The sequence below is a fragment of the Lepisosteus oculatus genome, chromosome 5 (assembly GCF_040954835.1).
Source record: "Lepisosteus oculatus isolate fLepOcu1 chromosome 5, fLepOcu1.hap2, whole genome shotgun sequence".
Lineage (NCBI taxonomy): Eukaryota > Metazoa > Chordata > Actinopteri > Semionotiformes > Lepisosteidae > Lepisosteus > Lepisosteus oculatus.
In genome coordinates, this window is record NC_090700.1 from 59292116 (window position 1) to 59315135 (window position 23020).

The following is a 23020-nucleotide window of genomic DNA, read 5'->3' on the forward strand; positions in this document are numbered from 1 at the left end:
GATCTGAAGTCATGTAAGTTTATCCTGACATCAGCCAGTGAGTGGGTAGGAGAGAATTTTTTTACATTTCACCTTGTTTGCCTGAAGAATAGAATTGAGCCTGACATGACAAAGGGAAACCAAAAACACAATCTGGTAATGAACATTATCTCATATTTGTCTGTATTTCAACCTTCTGGAGCAAAGGTGCCATCAGCAATAAGTGGAAATGTGCTTCTATTCCTTGCAGGTTTTTTTTAAGCGACTGTGTTTACAGTTACAGATTATTTCAGATGAAACTGAAAATTCAGTTTTAATGTAATACCAAACATTTTTTTTTCTTGAAATTCTGTCTTAAGGAAAGAAATACAGTGTAAGTATATGCACTGTAGGGAAGTAAAACGTTTTTTTTTTCTTCATAACTTTGTACAACGGGTGGACAGCCTCAATACTTTTTACTGAAATGACCCATAATCCACCCCACAGTGTTCATAAACTCCTTTTCACTCTGGCTACATACAGTATGCCAAAAAAAAATCAGAACAGCATGTTTTTGTGGCAGATCTAGCCTTATCTGAAGTAAATCAATGTCTTTTTGACAGTATCCGTTTTCGATTGTCTGGCCAGCAGATCAATCAAATTACCATCTGGTATAAAATTCAGTTTCCAGACGCAGTTAAAAATGATCATACCCACTGAATGCAAAAATTAGTATGAGAAGTGGGGTACGGTATATCTACAGTAGCTGTCACAATTACATTTTTAAAAACTTTTTCTCTGAGATTTCTGCTTTGGGTGGTGGTTTTTTGTTTGTCAACAGTGGATTATAATTAAAGTCCTAACAAATGTAGGGCTGTGCAACTACAACCAAATCTTCTCTGATGAGTGCAAGCTGTCAGCTGGAAAGGAGCATGAGTGTAAGTTTAAAGAAGATGCTCTAAACAGATAATAAAGCCTATGTAGAAAAGGGAAAGAGATTGTGTAATGACAATAAGAGTAATCTAAACAATTATAATAGCATCAGTTCTGAACAGAATGAGCCTCCTCAGCTGTGTAGGAATTCTGTGCCAAGCCATCCCAGGCTGCTCAGAATGAGTTCACACATGACTGCACTCCTACACTCCCCTCCAGGTCCTCTGTTCAGACTGCTCCTTCAAGGCTGCTGCTACAGTATAAATTATTCATTGTCTGCTTTTACTGGCTTTGTACTTAATTCCAGCAACATCGTGGCCAGGAGTGTTCTTATTGTAATTATATATGTATATAATTGTGATGTATACTATATTATCACAATATTACAGGGTGGCTTTTTTTTTTCCTAATCACTTCATTCCAAGAGGGTACTAAGTCCCTTGAAAATGATTCCTCAGCCTCTGAAATCCTATTTTGTGCATAATTGCTGTGCACATTTTACATGATGTGTTCAGTGTTTGTGATACTGTATGTAACATAGCGTACGGGTCAGTCATCTTCACAATCAACTGCAGTTCATACAGCATACATGTGCATTGTAGAAAGTGTGGAAAACCATCACTTGACGAAGCTATAAAAGATGCTTGTTTAAATAAAAAGAAAAGGCTGCATAAAATGACATCTTTTTTTTGAAGTACGTTGCAGCATTGATGGATGGGAAATGTCATTAATCCTGTAGTGTGGTGTCCCTTGGTTGTTGTTGTTTATGCCCTCTATAAATATTGATTTGCAGTGTGTTATTTTTATGGAGGGCACTCCAGAGAGCACTGAACAATAATCACTGCTCGTTTTTTCTTAGTTTTAGACTTCCACTGTCAGGCCTGTTGGCTGACTGGCTGATTGCACCTATGTGATGGATGTCTAGTTTGAAATATGGTCATCCCCTGTTTTTTTTGGTTGATGTAAAGTAAGGTGGAATTTAACACATCACAAGGCAATCCAACATAGCTTATAACAATACTTGCTAGTCTCTAGCTGAATGACGAGTAGTCATTTGACTTTGGTCAAGGGAGTATGTATAGAATTCTGATCATTTTTTTTTCCTTGTTAATTTAAAAATATGTGCTTTATCATATAAATAACATTAAGGGATTTCCTTTTCTATTCCATACCTGTAGTGTTTTGAAAGCTTGCTAAATTATATTTCATTTATATTTGCCCATAAGTGGAAATGTATTATTTCATGATGAATAATGGCAGTCCATTTATCTAGGGTGTTAATGAGGCGGTGCAGGGTGCCTCCGTGAATATGGAATTTGTTTAGTCAGACCATTTTGTAAGAAGTACAGATTGTAAAAAAAGATGTATTTGTTTATACAAGTGTTCCTGATCCTGGATAAGGGGCTTGATCTATTCTTCTGACCATTATTCATGTAATCATTTAATGTTGTGCACAAAAGTAGTGTATAAGTTGTCTAAAATCTTAAATTCTAAAACTGTTTCAAAACATATCCTCCTCTATCTTTGATCAGTTCCTACATCTGCACAAATTCTACAGTACACAATGAAGCACGTCAGGTGAAATACAAAAGATTGCATGTTCAGCATTTCCTTTAAATCCCCTGGTTACATTTTGAAGATCCCGGGATCACCGTCTCAGGCACAGTAGGCAGATTTGAAATTGATAACGTGCCTCTTCTCTGCCAGGGTTCGATTGTTACATTTTCCTGCAACAAAGCAACAGGCAAAGTTGCTGTGAATGTGTAAACAGTCCTGAACAACACAGTCCAGTCTGAGCTTCATCTACTTGTGTGACCGTCGCGGCTCCGCGCGGGCTCGTGCCTCCGCCACCCGCTCCACCCCGCAACACCTGGGGCGCGACCCCGGGTCTCCGGCGTAACGCCACAGGGAGCCAGCCCAGTGAGCTGAAGGAGACCTCCCCCAGCCCAGGCGGCTGAGGGCCCTGCTACACGCAGGGAGGGCGCCGACGTCACCCTGCCCACACCAGCTCCCCTACACTTGCACTGGAGTGAACTATGATGAGCAGCTAGTGGGTCCCTTTGAACACATTTCTCCTCTCCTCAATCTGATGAACCAGACACCAAACAGTACCTCCTGCTGGTGGATCACAAACGGCGGTTTCTCTACTCCAACATGAACATTTCGCCATTACATTTTTTGTTTTATTCCCCAAACTTATAAGTGTGCATGGCACATACAGTAGTTCTGACATAGAATTGCAGAATTCTGGGAAGTATCACATTGTAGGTAAGTCTGAAAATACCTACAGAAAAGAGGCATCCATCCAAGGAAATAATTAATACCTTTTCATTGACATTTGCATCACAAACATGATTAACAGCTTTTACCTTCGGGGATGATAATAATAATAATAATAATAATAATAATTGCTTACACTTATTTAGCGCTTTTCTGGACACTCCACTCAAAGTGCTTTACAGGTAATGGGGTAACTGGTAACTCTCCTTCACCACCAGTGTGCAGCCCCACCTGGATGATGTGACTGCAGCCATAGGGAGCCAGAACGCTCCCCACACACCAGCTCTCAGTGGGGAGGAGAACAGAGTGATGAAGCCAATTCATAGAGGGGGATTATTAGGAGGACATGATTGATAAAGGCTAATGGGAAATTTGTCAGGATGTCTGGGATTTTTTATGAAAACAGAGAGTCAGGACCTCCCCGAACCCACACAGACCGCAGGGCGAGCGCCCCCTGCTGGCCCCACTAACACCACTTCCAGCAGGAACCTTAGTTTTTCCCAGGAGGTCTCACACCTGCTTAGCTTCATACATGCTTTTTTCAGCTAAACTCAGGCAAGACTGAGTTTATACTCAGATCTTCCCAACATCAGTTTTGCAAAGTTGGTGACACCGGTGCTATCAGTGATGGCTCTGAAATGAAACCTTTGCAGCTCACATGAGGAGCATCACAAAGGGATATCTTTCCTCCACCCACACGATTATAGCTCAGTTCCTGCCCAGTCGCTCATGCAAGGCACCGGACAATCAGGCCTTTCCAGCCTCCACCCATTGAGGAACAGCACAGCTGTAGACCTCACCGTCCAAATCCCTTAAAGACGCCACAACCGCCAACATTTTCAAAACCTGCCTTAACACTACCCGAAGCTTTTAACGTGTAATTCACTTTTCCTCAGTATCAAAGAATCCATTTCCGAGGCTTCCCCCCCGTTTTCTTCTTACTTCTGTCGTGTATTATTCTGTGTAGATGTATATGTGTCGTATATTATGCTATGCGCAGTTGTAGAGCACCTTAAGAATCCAATTATTCTTGTTTTACCACTCCATGCCGAATCAAACCGCTAGTTGGAGAGGAGGACAGAAGCATCCGTCTTGTGTGTCGGCTTGTTTTGTGTTGTAGGCTCATGGGAATGTGCCGGCAGGGGTGCGGCTGTACGCCACGGTGGTCCGACAAGTCAGCGCCCTTCCGCGACTGCCGCGCTTCTCCTTCACGGGGTTTGAGGTACTCGCTTACCTGCCGCCCCTGCCCGCCGTCAGGCCATGCGGGGGAGGAAATGAAACGTCAGGCCCCTCATCCCTTTAAGCGGGCAGTTTGCCCACACGCAGAATTTGAGAATCTGAACGTCCTGCTCGTAAATGTCAGTTACACACGATGTCTATGATTTGAATGACTTTTTTTTTTCATGTCTGGACGTGATTGAAAAGCTCACCTAGTGTGAGCACAAGTCGTAACTAGATGAACTCTGGTGTATCGAATCCTATGTCGTGGAGGAGATCTGAAAATACAGGAACGTACTCGGAGGCTCCTGCCTTCTCCTTGTTTTTGGAGTTGGATTTAAGCCAAGGCCTGCAGAAATAACGGGCAGCTTAATTAGTTCTTTGCGGCTATACGTTATAATTCTATTTTCCAGATGTGTTTGGGGGGGTGGGGTGGAAAAAGAGTCCCGTCAGTCTTCTTTCAAAAATAAAGAATGTTTTCTGGCTTCCTGTTTCAGGTTACCTTCACAATAAAATCAACCGAGATAACTAAATCACCTCTGCTTCCAATTTCCTATTAGCTGTGAATTATTTTATTGATCTCCTTAATGCTGAGGGGTATTGAATAACAAATTGCTTTAAACGCTAGTGCGTGATGCTGCATTATTTCTGGGGAGTGGTGTGCGTGCTGTGACTGCAGAGCCGGGGGCGTGGGTAGCTCTTCCGCTCCCCTGACGTTCATCTGGGCCCGGTGCTGTTTCAGGTGCTGTTGCAGGGCATGGAGAGGCCGCTGAGGGAGCCAGCGGGGCCTCTGCTTGCTGTGGCTCGTATTGTCCCCGATTATGCGTCTTACAAGTAAGTGCTTGTGGAGTGCAGATTGTCATCAGCCGTACATCTGAGGCCGACCACAGTGCGGGGATGGGGGTGCTGCTCATGAATGACAATGCAGCTGGCTGAGGAAAAAATCCTTTTTTTTTGTTTCTAAGAGTAATCGCTGGCTGGAGAGCGGGTGTTCGGCGTCCTGGAAGAAGTGACCCTGTGGGTCAGCGTTAGGACAGTGCAAGTGTTCCCATCTGGGGGGGTTAATTCATGCCGGGTCCCTGGCAGCAATTAAGAAAAATAATGGAGACTTTCTCCTTTATGAAGGTTAATCAGAATGTAAAAGGTGACTTTTAAAAGCTTTTTGCTGGCAAGGGGATGGGGTTGGGTGCTCTGAAGCTCCGTACAAGCGCTGATCAATTACTTCACGCCAAAACACACAGGGATGAGTTGTGAGATCCCAGATGCAGAAAGATCTTCTTTAGAGGCGCCACTGTTTCACCTTGCTTTAGCTTATTATTCTGTTTTGATTATTGTCATCTCATAGTGCTAGATTGAATTTTAATCTGTAAGATAAACATCCACGACCTCCCTAATATTCGGAATCAATAAAGTTCACTTTACCCTTTTTCAGGTTACTGGCTCATGGCTGGGTTACCCATACCAACAAATGGGGTGACACACCTCCTGTAGATATCGGCTCCCTAGTTCCATATATTTAGAACCTGGTCTTTGACAGAGTATGATTTATCACAGAAAAAGATGAAACATTTTGTAAGCAATAAATGATTTATGAATTTAATGTGATCCAGTTCAGAAGTGGCCGTGCATTTTAATTGTTGAACTTCAGAGCACATCAATTATCTCCGTGTGCTTTTTCGATATGTAGTTGAACCTCAGCTGCTTCCTGTCGAGACATTTACAAGCAGCATTAGCTCTGTGGCAGGTTTCCTATAATAAAAGCATTAGACTTTAATACAGAGTGAACCAGAGCTCAGTGGTTTAACTGCAGACTTTAGTCTCAAAAACCAAAACATAAATCACATAAATGCTGTATGTTAACAGGTGTGAAACATACTGTTCAGTCATTATGAAATGAGATGAAACCCTAAGACCAACTCAAACGACTTGCTTTGTTTGCTCCGAATTGTATTATATCAGCATTTATTTGTGCACTTAATTCTGTTACAATTATAATTAATTCAGTTGACTTTACTTTTCAGTTTGATTTATTATACTGATAAAATTACACAACATATTAATTAAAAGAAGCTCACCTATTGCTTCATGATTTTTCATCAAAGGATCTTTATACTACGACTCATACAGTCAGAAGTATTAAGGTTTGTATGTGTTCAGTTAATATAGATACTGAGTGCAGTATGGACTCCAGCGACAGTAAGCTAACCCAGAAATGCTGTGAACAGAGGCCACTCCCTTCTTGAGTTTGTCTCTCAGGATAGGTTAAGCAGAAGACTAAGGATGATGTCAACTATAGGCTCCCATCATCTGATTGACACATGAAGGTCAGGGAATAATCAGGCTGCCCATGTCCGTATCTCACGGTTGGCTCTTTCTTCTGTTATTGCTCTGTGATATAACTCCCACTTCTAATAATAGCTGCACTGTTGCTAGGGCTGCCTGTCGCACTGCATCTATATGTTTGATTTAGTGGTCTTTGAGAGGTGTTTCTATCCTTTACTTAAATTTTGAGTCTCCCGTGCAGCTTCTGGACAGACACCATTACAGTATGTTTTCATGAATGTCCTGTATTTTAGCAGCTTGTATCACAGCCCGTTGAGTGATCAGGCATCCTGAACCATTGGAAACTGGGCAATTTGCCATTTGGAGGCTACTGTAAGCATTCTGCCTGGATGGCCATCCTAAGCTTGTGCTAGCAATGGTATCGGTGAATTTACTCTTAAGTGCATTTTTCACGGGTTCTTCCATATGAGACTCTGTTGGCACTGCCATTGTGTTTGGTTTTCCAGAGACACCATGCTGCTTCGGAGTCCTCGGGCGGCGGGCATCACGGTGACCTCGGTCTCCTTCCCCCAGCCTCCCCCCTCCTGCTTTGATGTGCCACCCCTGACTGCCCAAGGCCATCCCCAGGTAGGTCCTCCTGCCAGCCTTGGGCATCCTGCCCGACAAACAGCTGGGCACACCTGGACAGAAAGTTAGTGAGATAATTCCTTTCACATTAAAAGAAGTGAAAAAAAAGTGTTTCCAAGGACACTATCAAGAAAATAACATTGTAATAATCTTAGCACACTACAATTGAATGATTTCATCTGTTGTTCTGCACTTAAATATATAAATACCTGTATATTAAATACATACAAGCCCATGCAATGATAAAGCTTTACAGTATATGAACATATTTATATTTTTACTATCTGCATTTCTGTGTGAATTACTGTATGAAGGGCTGAGCAAGGTGCAGGCTGCTGTGGGCTGAAATCTTCTTCCCTACTGTGTCCTGCTATGCTGTCTCTCCCCATCAGTGTCTGCCTCGGCTCACACTCTCTCCCCATGCAGCTTCTGGGAAGCAGAAAATGACATAAGTCGCTTTTCCCAGGTCCTCTGGTGCTTTACTGGAAATATAACCTCTTTCCCTTGTATCGGAGCTAGAGCAACACCAGTTATCTTCACAGGTTATCTTTGCACAAAACAAATGCCAGTCCTTGAGAGGAACAGAGCTCTTTTTGCTCTTTTTTCCCCAAGATGAGATTCTTCTTGTATTTAATAATGCTTGAATTTCAAAATTAGTGGGGGGTTATTAACAGCAGATCTCTGTAAAATGGTTCAATTCATTCAGCCACTAGTATATTTATGGTACCATGAACAACAAAACCCTATTCCTGTTTTGGGCCTTTTTTCTGGTTTTTTTTGTGCCAAACACGGAGAGTAAGTTCATTGCCAGTGCTCTGCTGATGCATTTTGGGTCCTTGCAGGTAATTCCTTGTATCTAATAATGGCCAGTATAGAATTTGCAGGGTGTACTAGCTACGAGCAGGGACTAATTTGGGGGTTCCTGGGAGTGTTGTATTTCCCTTTCGTTTTTCTTGCAGACTTAATGCCCTTGCGGTCTCTCGTCAGTGGTATCTCGTAGGACACTGCTCTGGAAAAGCGTGTGTACTTGAACACGCTTTTATTTCTTCCAATCCCCACCAGCACCCCTTCCCTTAGGATGCGGAGCCTGGCACAGGCTATTGCTGTGACAGGCTGTCTTTGCGGATCACTGGGGGCGCTCACGGGAGAGAAAGGGCCTGCCTGTTTCTCTTCCCTTCAGAAAGCCTCCATCTGTGCCCGGACTGGCCAGGGGAGAAGGCGCATGTGGGAAGAGTCCTCTCATGAGTGAGAGTTTTCTGTCTTTTCCGTGGAGTGTACTGTATGAGTGGCAAGGTCATGGTAAAGACAGAAATTAAGTACTGTGTTTCTGCTGAGAAAGTTGTCATAGATGTTATGAGCAAGCTATTATAATTAACTAACCCTTGTTGTTACAGTAAGTGTAGAGTCATGTAGGCTATATTTGCACAAAGATATTCAACCCTTTTTGTTCTTTTTAGACCATTTTGTTCAGTAAAAACTGATCTCTTCATTGCATTTATTATGATCCCTGCTTGGATTTGATTAAATTTGTAACATGGTAACATTCTCGTCACAGAACAATCATTTGGCCATTTTCTGCAATAAAAAAAGGTTTCATGTGTCAGTGTCGCATTACCAAACAGATGTGTTTACATATTTGAGCATGTTCAGCATTTTCAGTGGGCACTGAAGAAAATGATTTAGTCCAGGACATGCTTTGAGTCTCAATGCAAGGATTAAAGGGATGGCTTACATCTTATACATTCGAATAGCAAAAACTGGCAGGAAGGAATCAAGCAGAAAGGCAAATGTTTGGAAATGCAAATGCTACAGAAATACAATTTTATTTTTGCAAAAACAACACCCTTGTACATTTTAATCAATTTTAGCATCCAAGCAGACATCTTTACAATTCAGAGTGTAGGATCCATGGCAGTTGGAGAGTTGCTGACCTTTCATCAAAAAATAATTCTTATTGGCATTACTTTAAATAAAATCATTATAATCTGCATATATTTACGTTATTTAAATGTCAGTGTGTAGTGTAATTACCTTGCCTAATAGCAAGGGATTGGGAATCAATAATGACTTGACTAGCGGGTGTCACTATTGACCTTTGTGTGCAGAGAAGCCTGTGCCAGTACCACTTCTGGAGGGGCTGTCCTGGGGGACAGTGCTCATCTAGGAGAGTGCAAAGAATACCTTTATAATTTCCCAGGCAATCTGAGTTTCTTGTCCTAAAATGGCTGAGTCTGCCTCCATATTCTAACACTCCCGAGCGGTCAGGGACCTGAGATCATCCAGAACAATTAGAAAAACTAAACAAATGACCTTGGGAGACCAATTTAAGAGAGATTTTTTTAGTGATCTTAGAACATTGGCTGCTGTAATCATCTTATTTTAAAATCATATATATATATATTTATATCATCAGACTGTCTGACTCTCTGCAGTTTACATGCAAAATCTGAAACAGTCACTGTCAGTACAGTCACTTCCAAACAGTGCTCAGAATAAAACAATTATTATCTTCTAAAAACAACCTCATTATCTTTCTGGGTCTCCAGTCCAGTCCAATTACTGGTTTTGTTTAACAACTACAGGAAATCTCCTGCTGGCTTTTCTCTTTTTATGACCTTTGTATCCATTATTTGAGGTTCAAGGAACAGAGAAACGTCTGTTAGTCTAATTATTATTATTTTAGCATAAAATCAAATTATCATTATTATAAGGAAAATTTTAAGGAATTGACAGTTATTGATTAATTGTTATACATTATTCATAAAATCGGGCAACAGAGAAATGAATCAAAACACACAAGAACATTTAGCCACACACCACAATAAATTAATATTTTACAAAACACATGATTTTGAAATGTGTTTCCAGTGAGTAAGGGGATTTAAAGGCAGTTACTGTATGTTTTCAGAGCTTTTTCAGCAGCTATGGTATATCACCCTGCAGCTCACACCTGGCTGCCCACTGAAGCTCAGCAGGTGTGAGCCTGGTCAGTACCTGGATGGGAGACTTCCTGGGAAAAACTAAGGTTGCTGCTGGAAGAGAAGTTAGTGGGACCAGTAGGGGACACACACACCTGGCGGTCTGTGTGGGTTCTAATGCCCCAGTATAGTGATGGAGACAGATAAGACATAAAATTAAGGTCCTGACTCTCTGTGTCATTAAAAATCCCAGGGAGGATTTTTAAAAGAGCAGGGGTGTCCTGGTTACCCTGGTGTCCTGGCCAAATTTCCCCATGGCCTCTACAATAATCCCCATCTCTGAACTGGCTTCATCACCCTGCTCTTCTCCCCACTGAGAGCTGGTGTGTGGTGAGCGTACTGGCGCACTATGGCTGCTGTTGTATCTCCATTATAATAATAATAATAATAATAATAATTGCTTACATTTATATAGCGCTTTTCTGGATACTCCACTCAAAGCGCTTTACAGGCAAAGGGGACTCCCCTCCACCACCACCAGTGTGCAGCCTCCACCTGGATGATGCGACGGCAGCCATAGTCATTGGCCATAGTCATAGTCATAGCCATTATCTATCAAGAGCTTTGAGTGAAGTGTCCAGAAAAGTGCTGTAAGCGTAAGGACTATATATGAATAACTTTGACTAAGTGGCAAACCTCAGCATCAGTCTGCTGCAGGATTATAACCCACAATAAGCAAGTCAGCCACGAAGACGAGTCCTGTCCTGGACACCTGCGGAACCCCTGCATTAGGACAGTCTGCCAGAGAGCAGAAATCAGGCTCCCTGCTGTTTAATAAGGCATGTGGCAGAGGGGCCATCTGCCATCCGCCACCAGTCTCTGCCAGGGCTCAGGTCAGGTGCTTGGTACACTCACGTCTTTGGCATAGCGGAATACGTCCTGCTGATGGTGAAACTGGGCTGCGCTGCCTCAGGACTCAAACTGCTGATTAAGATGTGTAAGGGACTGCAATTTCAAGAGCACCTTGCACGCAGGCTGTGATAGGTACGGCTCGCCTTGGCTGTTGTCCTGTGCTAGTTCCATTTGTTGCTCTTTAAGCAAAAAATGCCTCTTAAACATTTTGGTTCTAGTAAAAGAACATTTGTCCTCCGATTGCTGGCTGATGGATCAAGAAAATAAATTTGAGAAAGAAAGAAAACAAGGCAGAAATTCAAATTCAAATTTTTATGGCATGCAGGTTACTAAAACCTGCAACGATGGGCGGAGCGGTGGCTCTGTGGCTCAGGATCTGTGCCTGTGACTGGAAGGTTGCCGGTTCAAATCCTGCAGCCGGCAGAGGAATCCTGCTCCGTTGGGCCCCTGAGCAAGGCCCTTAACCCTAACTGCTCCAGGGGCGCCGTACAATGGCAGACCCTGCGCTCTGACCCCAAGCTTCTCCCTGTCTGTGTGTCTGTGTCTCCATGGAGAAAAGCTGGGGTATGCAAAAAGACGCATTCCTAATGCAAGAAATTGTATAGGGCTAATAAAGAAACATTATTATTACATTATTAAAAGAACAGTTAGCAGTTGTTACTTGTCATCAGCAATAACTTCAAGAAAGGTAATTATTTCTAGCATGATTTTATAAATGTAGCCGAAAATATCCCAAGGATTAAAAGAAAGAAACCATCCAAGGTTAAGTGCTAAAAAACAAATGGGTGACTGTCCACCAGCTCTGTAGATCCGTAGCTTCGTAACTTTGTGGACTCTTTTGGATAAGCACCGACTTTCCGATTTCATCCAAGCTTGATAAGGAGGGAGGTTAAGAGACCTCTTTCTTCTCCCAGGTGTCCCAGGCAGGATATCCTGAGGAGCAGCCCATCTGGAACCACTGCTTCCTCTTCCTTGGCCGAAACTGCGCCACCATTTTCACTGGAGGGGCTGCACTGGTGCTGGAGTTTTACCCCATTACCACAGGTTCGTCTGCACCACTGTAACGTAATAGCTGATGCTCATTTCTTCAGCCAAGCCCAGCTCAAGTAAAGCTGCATCACTACTGAGAACTCAACGTACCTGCTGTGTCGCGAAGAATACAACAGTTGAAGTCTAACTGACCCAGTCCCACGGAAGTCATTGTGATCTTAATGTTGGAAAATTGGTTGCTAACTGGCAGGGCTGGAAAGAGCAACACCTGGCCTTGAGTTCCAGACTTTAGAGATAGTTTTCAATTAGCAACTCATTTCTAAAAAAAACAGGTGATCTGAAAAAGTGTATGAATTCAAAATTCTGCAAACTTTAATGACTCCCTGCAGCACAGCACAGCTAACCTGAACACAGGATAATGCTTGAGCCCTGCTGTATACTGTAGCCGGCCGTGCCTGCTGTGTTTCTGCAGTGATGAACGCAGTCACCTGGCACATCCGCAGCCCCCTGGGATTCTCTGCTCTGCCCCTTGACCAGTCCCTGTACAAGAGGCTCATGGGAGAAAAGGGTCAGAGAGGAGTGAGGGTGGAACAACTCCCCCTGCAGGTGAGGAAAGGGTTTTTTTTTGCTACTTTTCTCACAAAAGCATGTGGTATAGTAGTATAATATACAACAAAGGAACTTCTTTGAGTGTGGAAGGTTCCACAGCCAAAACATTGTGTTTCGTTTCTTCTCTTTCAGCATGGAATAAACCTTTACTTGTTCCTTTGCAACCTACTGACGCAGCTACCTACTTGAACTAATATACAACAAATATGCATCTAAACATACAACACCCATCAACTCTCTGAATCTATTTAAGACTCCACAACTGCCAACGCTTTTAAAACCTACTGTACTTTAACACTGTGCTAAAGATTATTACATGCAATTTACTTTTCCCCTGTATCACAGAATCCATTTCCTAGGCTTATTTCCCAAGCTGTCTTCTTACATTTGTTGTATAAAGAATAAATTTGAAATATTATGTTAATGCCATGATGCTTCTCCTATACTCTGTTTTAAAGTGTGTTTGATAACTTGTGAAGCCTAGTGGGGATTGTGTACCCAACTGTTGTCAGTTCAGCAATTGTACTTCTTCAAAGTGAGTATTTCATTATAGAATTATTTATGACCATTTTTTACTTAATGTCTCATATGCTACATATGTTTATCGTCCCTTTTATTTTGTTCCTGCTTGACTGTGTTGATCACAGCAGCATAGCGGTGCTCTGTGCACAAGACCAGCTGTGACACTCCGCTTCAGCCCCAATGTGACTGACCGTGGTTTTCCTTCCCAGGGGAGCACACTTCGGACCACCTCGGACACTGACCCCTGCGTGGGCGTCATTCTGCGCCTCATCGGTTCAGAGGTGAGTGTCCGGCTGTATCCCCCAACGCCTTCTGCCTGGGTCCGTGGTGTGTGACCATCACTGTGTCAGAAGCTATTCCCATGTATGAGAGTGTATGGTGTGTCAGCGAGGTTCCCCGAACGGGGGGGTGCTGTTGAGTATAGGGTGGCTTGGCCAGCCTGAGACTTCTCAGCTCTCTGTGGAACTGTAGTTACTGCAACTACAATTATCCACTGCACCTCCAAGTGTTTTTTTTACAATTTGTAAAATTAGATTTCAACTCTAAACCCAAGGGGCCCTGTGGCTCAGGATCTGCGCCTGTGGCTGGAAGGTTGCCGGTTCGTATCCAGCGGCCGGCAGAGGAATCCTACTCTGTTGGGCCCCTGATCAAGGCCCTTAACCCCAGCTGCTCCAGGGGCGCTGTACAAATGGCTGACCCTGCGCTCTGACCCCAAGCTTCTCTCTTTCGTCTGTGTGTCTCATGGAGAGCAAGCTGGGGTATGCGAAAACACAATTCCTAATACAAGAAATTGTATATGGCTAATTAAGTGATCTTATCTTAATCTTAAAACCCAGCAGGCAGAAAACACAGAACAAAAAGAGACCACAGTCTGCACGTGTTACACAATGTTCTTTACAGTGTTTTAGTCCAAAAAACAAAAGAGAGAGGAAGCAAAACTTATAAACAGGGCAAGAAAGATATTTAGGCAAGGAACACAAGACCTCACATCATCTGAGCTACAGTGCCGTATCAATAGCCGTTTCCCTAGCTGGAAATGTAGTGGTAGAGTGGACCTTTCTAGAAGCGAAATATCATGTAATTAACTGAACTGAACTCAAGAAAAAAGAACAGCAACCTCTCTTCTCCTCCAATCAATGTTAACCATCGTGGAAGGTGCTGTGGAGCCTGCAGGGTGTGAAAAATGATTGGCTTCATGGGTGGGCAGGTCAGATGTGTTTGCCTGCCACTCCTCTTTCTCCCCTGGCAGGGCAGGAGTCATTCCTGTGAGCTGAGTCGTAAAGAAACATTTGCCATATTTCCAATTAGAATGGATACAAAATTTAAAAAGGTCTAAATAACTTGTATAAAAGGTTTAATGTATATTGTGTTTATCCAATTTTTACCAGCACCTGTAATGTGGATGTGTATAGTTTTTTGGTCGTTCCAGTTTTCTGTTATGCTCTTGTCTTCCGAAAGCATAATTTTCCCTGATTATCTAAACGCTCATAAGCCCGGTGCTTCCTGCAGCTAAAGCTCATGTCTGCCAAGGGGGGTAGCGCCCCCCGTGTCTTTGAGTGCAGGTGTTATATCTATTTTAGTCGAGGCTCTGTGGTGTTCAGGTTTTCTAGTGGACCTCCTGCCTCTCCTTCTTTCAGTCAAATCAGTCGGGCTGCTCAAACACCGCCGCGGGACTGAGCTCTGCTGATATCATATATATTCATTGAAAGGGAGTTCCTGCTCCCCTCTGCAACACTTCCGTCTACCACAGACTGGCCCTGCTTCACTGCCTGAGGAAACAGCTGCAGTCAGCACTGAGAGCACTGAAGTCAGGATTTCAATCAGAACCGCAGGCGGGAGAGAGGGAGCACAAAGGAACTGGGTCTTCAACACTGAGGTTCTGCTGATTACTGTTGCAAAAATACAACAGTAAAATGTTTATTCCTGTTATTTCTCACTTATGTCAAGCTAAATGGCTATCTTTTTTGTCCTTATTTTACAGTAATATAATTGTTTCTAGCCCTACATGGATTTTATCATTGATTTGAGTAACTCAGAGTACAAGTGCTAATTCCTCTTAGGTGGAAAAATAAATTCAGGAGGCAGCAGTAGTGTGAACAGGGGACTGTGGCCAGGTAATGTGATGGACAACAACTGTGAAATGAAATTGAAATTGAATGAAGGAACACAAGGATCGATATTATATGTAATCCATTTTGTAAGAGTAAAATATGAAGTATACAGCTAAAAGTGCCTAACAATAATATTAACAGATACAAGTTAAAAGACAAAGTGTGCATTCATTTCTCTGAAGTTAAAAACAATTTAAAATGGTTACGTTCTTATCAGGATTTGTCTTGGCGGCAAAATATGAAGTCAAATCACAACACTTTTTATGTAGTGATCACATACTAGTTTTTGCTCATCTTATGGCAGTCAGATTAAGTGATTTCCATAGTGAGAACTACCCTTGGGAGATCTCACCCAATAAGGGGAGAGAAAGTTCATTGCTCTTCTGCTCTTCTGGGACAGAGGGCAACCAGGGCAGGAGCTCTGAATGTCTGGAGTGCTCGTGTTTGGACACAGACCTCTGAACACCAGACAGTGTAGAGCCAGCAGATGAACCTGCTGCATCGGCTGTCCCTTGTGCTGGTGACAAAGTGTTTACAGGCTGAGTCATGAGCCCCCTTCAGCAGTTAAAACATGGCTAGTCCCTAAACCAGTAGCCTGGAGAGGGTACTTAATGTACTTTACTGCTTGGTAATAATTACTATACAACACTATTGTCTTAATGCAGCTTTTTTATGGGCTCAGTGGGACAATAACTAGTTTACGATCTCAGAACCATACGGAGTCAGGACATCCATCTCTATCTCTGTCTGTCTCCTGTGTGGCTCTTTCGTTCTCCTGATAAACCCCTCCCCAGGCACTCTGCTTGGAGCAGTGCTCTTTACTCCCACTCATGAGCACCATAAGAAGACAGAAAACCATATCCACACAGATTAATAGGAAAGCTATAAAATGATTATATTGTGCATACATTACAGCAGGAGTAATTGCTTCTGTGAGACTAGTCCAACCTGCTTTACCACATCTAAAGATTTGCTAAAATGATTCAATGCAGTCTGTCAAAGGAGGATAGATACTATAATTTCAGCTTTCTGAAAATTTTGTTTTGCTTTTCTGTTGCAGGCCAGGGGATTTTCTTTCACTGTTGTGAGAAGAACTTCACTCAGCCATTTGTTCCTGGAAATAATTTTGTAATATTGTATTTTAATTACACAAGTAATACAGCACCTGCTATTTTGAAAGTAGAGTATGGCACATCTAGGATTTCAAATCAAAGCCCCCCCGAATTTGAAATTAAAAGTGAGCTTGAAATCTTTGCCTTTCAGTAGGTTTTTTGTGTAAATTTGTTTGTTTCACAAAGTGGGTGTGAGAAATATGATTTGTGTACCTACTGCACCTTGAGGCCCAGTAAAGATTCAATAAGTGAATCAGGGTGTCAGGCAAGTCATCTGTCCCACTATGAGATCTGATGTATTGGCATGATGTCTACACCTTATGCTCAGGCAGAAACGTTGAAAAATAAACATTTGTAAAAAATGTCAAAAGAAGCATCACAGAAAAGTCAGAGTACTGTTTTCTGAGTGTGTGGGGGCAGTAAGACTGAAGGTGATTTTTATAGCGTTTCAGATCGTTAACTTGTGCAGCTTCTGCAGCTTTTTTCTTCTTGGGGTAAATATTTAGCACCCTTCTCTAATTAGTGGCAACATAAAAGAGACTCACTTATTTTAACCCCCTCCTCCCTCCTCCAGTTTCATTGGCTTTTATTAATCTGCATGGAGATAATAGGGAGTGCTTTGCAATGACATGCAAATTCAGGTCAGTCTCAGGGGAGGATGGGAGTGTGAGTGGTGGTCTGCTGGTGCTTATATTAATTGCCCGAGGGTCATTGTTCACAGAGAGAACAAAGATCAAATAGCACAGACAACGAGACTGAAGAAATTAACTATGGCACAAGGAACATAGGGAGAGAATTTGGGGGAGCAAAGGAGGTAGAAAGTTTTGCAGAAAAAGAAAGCTGGGGAAATTGGTAGTTGACTAATGCTGGCTCAGAAATCACAGCGGTGAACCACAGAAAAACACAACTTTGCAGGTTCTGTGTCCTGAGGTTTCCCACTATAGACACGTCCATTGATAAGGCTCACGAGACGAATAAAGAATCTCTATTCACAGTATAGTAGACCTCCTCAGTGGCTTAGAGACGTGAATCCAGATTGTGTGCTTGTTATTACGGAAACAAAAAAGGAGTACAAGATTAAGATAAAGGACATGACATCTTAGCTTAATTTTCATGGCAGTTATCTTCTGCAGACCAGTGTTCTAAGTAGGCTGGAGTGGCCATTTAAATGGGAAAAGATATGTGATCTCCCCAGCCGCCCACAAGGGCTAAAAGGTGTCTATGCATTAACCAGAACTGTTCGAAATCTGCTCTTCCTTTGGAAAGTGTGCTTCGTCCTCAGAGCCAATATTCTTAGAGCTTTCAATATGCACAGATAATATGTAACTTCATACAGCAATAAGAGACTAATAACATGCTTTTCTGACACATGCACAAGAGCAGCATGTGAAGGAGGTGAAGAGAGGGAAAGTGGTGTGGGAAATGAGAAATGTGGCTCAGGGAGAGGAAGGAGGAAATGGTAGTTGAAGGAGAGGCATGGACTTGTGGGGGGAGGTGATGCATTATTCACAAGAGGGGAACTTAAGTGCCGAATTAATTTGTTTTTCTTTCCAGCTGGTCGCCAAAATAAATTAGCACTTCCAGCCATGCAGTAAAGTGCTGGGGAATTCATTTAGATGAGTGTTATTGCAGTGCCCGAGCAATACCTTTTTCTGGAACACTTGCAGACGGAACGAAGCCAGGCTGGTGGTTGAGATGGAGGCGGTGCAATTATCTCCCTGGCTCTTGTGTGATGGCCGTCATTGAGACTGTGGGGTGGCAGGAGAGGTCCTCTCCTGACTCACTTTGTGATGGGTTAGACTTCGGTCTGGGTTCTGTATCTAGAGAATAAGGCATCGGTTGAATACTATAAATCCACGCATGCACTTACAGTATTTTTGTTTGTACAAGAGGGGCTGGTTGAAAGTCACGCTTAATTATCATTTAAGTTATATCCACTGGTACAACACAGAATCCATTTACAGTGCAGTCCTGCCACAGACAAATACCAGAAGAATACCAAGAAACGTCTCTGGCAACATTAGAGAAAATAAATATACTGTTTCTTCTTGCCAAATAACAACATTTTTACAGATACTCAGATTGTAGAATGGAGGATCGTTTAAAGGTGAGTAGAACTGTATTCCATTTCGGGATGTACTGTTAGAAAAAATATATTTGATCATACGGTGCAAATATTACATGCAAGAGGCAGATATATGCGAGTTAGATTCTGATAATGGATAAAGAAAGTATAAACATAAAATGGAGAGAGCTCATACTGTATATACAGATACTATAAAATGTAGAGATATGATATTACACCATTTTGGGGCAGCAGTGTGGAGTAGTGGATAGGGCTCCAAACGCAAGGTTCAGGGGTTCATATCCTGCTGGGACACTTGGAGTTTACCCTCAAAGCTAGGAACTTCATTCCAGGTGCTCCAGTTATTGCCCTAATGTGCGATTGAGGTGCTTTCTGGGTTGCCATTATAAAGGGGAGTGTATTCTCAGTAAACAATTGTGGTTGAAGAATTAAACATTCTCAAGCGATATTCATTGTTAATACTGTGTTTTAGGTGTATAATAGGTTATCAAACTGTAGGGGAGGAACAGGCCTTTGCATGCTGCCTATTGGGGCAACACCTGGCCTTGACTAAACTGAAACAGGTTATAAGTCTTTGTGGTTTTCTGTGTCGCAGGTGTTGGCTCTTTATATACTGTGGATGTGTGGATGCAGGCATTGCACAAATCCAGACTCATTTAATTAAAATAAAATAACTCAAAAATTAATGTAGCACATGGTGGGAAATTTATTCAGTGCGTCCACCTAACCTCGCACAGCGGTTCCCAGGGGACAAAAGTCATGCATTACAAACGCTGTTACGTTCAGCCCACATCTGTCAGAGATCAATCACACCATCAGCTGCAATTACAAACCCAATTAGTTGTTAAATAAGGAGAAGTGTGAAGCCATGGATTTCCCCCAATTCAAGACGACTGCTTCAGTTGTGTGGTGATTGTACACATGTGGACATATTTTTTAAACTATGCACGGTTGTAAGAATCCACTTGCAATGAGGTACTCAAACATTTGTCTCTGCACTATTTCAAACCCCAATGCTGAAAACCACTTTAGTGGATGTTTGGATTTATATGGATATATTGTTTATTGCAATCGTAATGCCTGATTAAACATCTTTATATTAATTATTTTTCATTTTTTAATTTATATTTTTTCTTTTGTATTTTTTTCCTCCTTTTGGGGGTGAATTGCAAGCTGTAGTGAAAGACTACAACTGAATTACAGACAATACCCTGGTCTTTCACTATATTGAGTCTAAAATTGGAATTGGTTACTTGCTCTGAATGACATGAAGAACTGATCATTATACTCTGGTTCATATCAAAGAAATGTAACTCAACAGTGTTGGTCTATATTAGTGATTAGAGTTCATTTCCTTTGGGGTGCTGGGATTTAAATGTGAAAAGCCTGGGCAGTACTGTTTCAAACTTTTCAGAAATCATGAAATTTTCCTTTAAAAAGTCTTTCTTTTACCCTAGCCTAATTTAGAATTGGATTCACTTAAAAGTAGCAAAGATTTCATACCTTATGTACCATGACATCCAATATGTTTTTTTAAAAGCCTTGGTACATTTCACCAAAAATATCTTATTTAAAAATATATTTCCAAATCTTTTGCATTTTTCTACTTTGGTTACACATGCATATATTTAGCCTTTACTGAACTTAGATTTCTTTTCCCAAGCCTTTTGGTTGTATTGGACAGTGATGCCCCTTTTGATTATGGAAAACAGAACTACAAGTAGGTCTGTCTCTTTAACAGGTACAGGTAGATTGTTTATCAGTTTTCTTTAATGAGATTTCACAGTTTCCTACAAAGTGATGCAGCAGATGTATTCAGCCTGAAATAGGTAGATTTGTGTTTTCAAGAATGCTGCACAACCAGCAGCTATAAAAGCCATGTTATCTTATTTATCTTTCTGATGTTCACTAGCATTTTTATCAAAAACCTGGGACCTTTTCCTTAGTTTCTGAATGAACTGCCTAGCTTTTCTTCTGCTCAAAAGTCTGCAGTTTGCATTTCCCAGACCAGCCTTATGAATTTGTGAAACTGTGGCAAAGAGATAGCAAGTTTTGACGTTTTGAGTAAACAGACTGTGCAGATGTTAGCTCTGAGATAGAAGGCTCTGACTATGATACTGTGAACAGTTTTTGTACCAGACACATTTTTTGCACCATAATCAAATTTCAAAGTGAGCTTTGCTTGGAAGGCATGCAGATATTTCCCATGTTTGTACATTGTCGTGGTTTGGAAATGGACGTGGAACTTTTTTCCCATGCCCTTTCAAGAAAACAACATTTTGAAAATAATATTCGGCCCCTTAACTTGAAAGCCAATGAACCTGTGTTATTATTATATAAAACTGGTAACCAACCCTGATCCTGAAAAGCATATGTCCAGCAGTTCTGTGCTCCAACACAATTAATCCTTGAGTTCAACCTTAAATTATCAGTTTGTTAATACCTGGGATACATGTAAGTTTTGATCAATTTATCTAATTAATTGGTTCAGAAGTCAGAAATGGCCAACGGTGGTCCTTGATAGGTATAAGATGTTGGGATTTTCATACCGAATGATCTTAATTAAATAATTATTTAGCTGCTTGCATAATAAGATCTAAAGAGTAACAAGTGTTCTGAAATTGATGATTTATAGAATAATCTATAGATCCTGCTGGTAAGTTGCTCTCCAGAAGCAGAGCTGGCTTCCCTTCATAAAACCTGAGAGGCATTAAAATTGCAATAAATGTAGCTAGTTCAATATGTTCTCCAATAGATGTTTTTAATGCTTCTCAGTATATAAACATCTCTCTTATAAACAGTGTTATCTCTCTTACAAACAATGCAAAGGGTCAAACGTGTTTTCATTTTATCTTAAGTTTCATCAAGCAAATAACCAAAACATTTTTGCAGACAGTTAAATATTAAAGAATTGTTTATGCTTTATGTGAAATTGTTTAGAATAAAAATAAGCTCCAGATGTCACGTACACCAGCAATCCAAGCAGAAAATGAAAGGAGTAAATGTATGGCTGAGGCAGGGTTTTTGAATTCTTTGCTTTCAAGATTGCGATCCTGTGTGGGTGTGGGCTGTGAAGTAGGTTTGCGCTGTGGCTTGTCTCTTGGTCTACAACACACTCACTTAGATGACTAATGAGCTGGATGGACCAGGGCACAGGCAAAGCAAATGTCTTTGTTAAACAGAACCTGCTGCTTTCCCCCACTGCTATTGTGTCCCAGAGGAGGGTTCAGAGCCCTGCTAATTGAATCAAGTACACGTGCTGCCTCCAAAGCAGACATCCTTCAAGTGCGCAAGGGAAGATGGCAGATTAGCCAGGTCTGTGGGTTAGGCGTTTGCTTTCTTCAGGACCATGGACAGAGGTGTTCTGCAAATAAAACCAGGAGGAAGGCATTCACAGTGTTTTAACACGGGAAGTAATGCGCATTTTCAGTAATACTGGTAAAAATGAAAATGCAGTTTATGATGCATGGGATGGGTGTAGGGGGTTTAAATAATTCCACAGCAGGCAATTTTTTTTCAAGCATGTCAATATGATTCTCAGCTATAGATTATTATTTAGATTAGCTCAGTTATTTTTAGTATATTTTAATCTTATTATTGCTCTTTTCATTTGTCAACAGCATGTAAAAATTAAGCAACAGCTGCGTTTTTTGGGCCAGGTTAGTGTTGAATGTGCAGTGTGATTAACTGTACATGATGTTACACACAGAAAGAAAGAAAAGGACAGATAGGTAAACAGGATGATCGGAAAACATAGCAGTAGCCTGTGTCCTGCCTGTCCTCAGTGTAAATTGTTGCATGGGGATAGTGTGGCAGGGGACCAGAGTGCAAATGAATGCTGATCAGAGTCTGTGTGACTGCGCATAGCTTAGCACACTCGCCCGCCGTCTCATTACCCTGCTGACCGCAGCATTCCATTTCCAGACACGCGCACTCACAGAGACGGGCCTGATGCTCGCAGACATTCTCTGCCCCTAATTTGGAGAGATAGATTGTTCTTTTGCGTGGAATCCAGCTAAACTAATTTGATTTTCGTCCATATGCCAGGTTAATGAATGAGCAGTTGGAGAACAAACATCCTTATTATAAAAAAAAAACAAAACCAGCCCTGTCTCTCTTCAAGGCGGTGCCTGAGAGCTACAGTATCTGCTCAACATAGATGTTTTTTGTCTTATTCGGATTACAAGCTTTTATCATCATCAGTAAAGCTTTTTGGATTTTCCTTGCTGCATTCGATCTACACTTTCCTGTATGTGAAGCTCTTAAGAGCTTGTTGGTACAAACATACTGTAGCTGTTTCATTTATGCATAGACTCATAGGGGAGAAAGTTACAATCATTATTGACTTCAGGTACTGTGTGTGTTGGCTATTATACATAGTGAACATTGTTTTGGAAAAGAGAACAAACCATCTCATTTTGAACCGAGTAAGGTTACACTTACAGATAGTCACAGGGTCTC

At 41.7% G+C, this 23020-nt stretch overlaps 1 protein-coding gene across 2 annotated transcripts in view; it reads left to right on the plus strand.

Annotated features, from left to right (window-relative positions):
* ccdc33 (coiled-coil domain containing 33) overlaps positions 1-23020 on the plus strand; it is a 99110-nt gene that overhangs the window by 48491 nt on the left and 27599 nt on the right. For both annotated transcript variants that reach the window (XM_069190741.1, XM_069190740.1), the window contains exons 8-13: positions 4292-4393; positions 5132-5223; positions 7179-7299; positions 12044-12173; positions 12592-12725; positions 13460-13531. In XM_069190741.1, coding sequence (XP_069046842.1) covers positions 4292-4393; positions 5132-5223; positions 7179-7299; positions 12044-12173; positions 12592-12725; positions 13460-13531 — 651 coding nt within the window. The remainder of the gene's footprint in view (positions 1-4291; positions 4394-5131; positions 5224-7178; positions 7300-12043; positions 12174-12591; positions 12726-13459; positions 13532-23020) is intronic.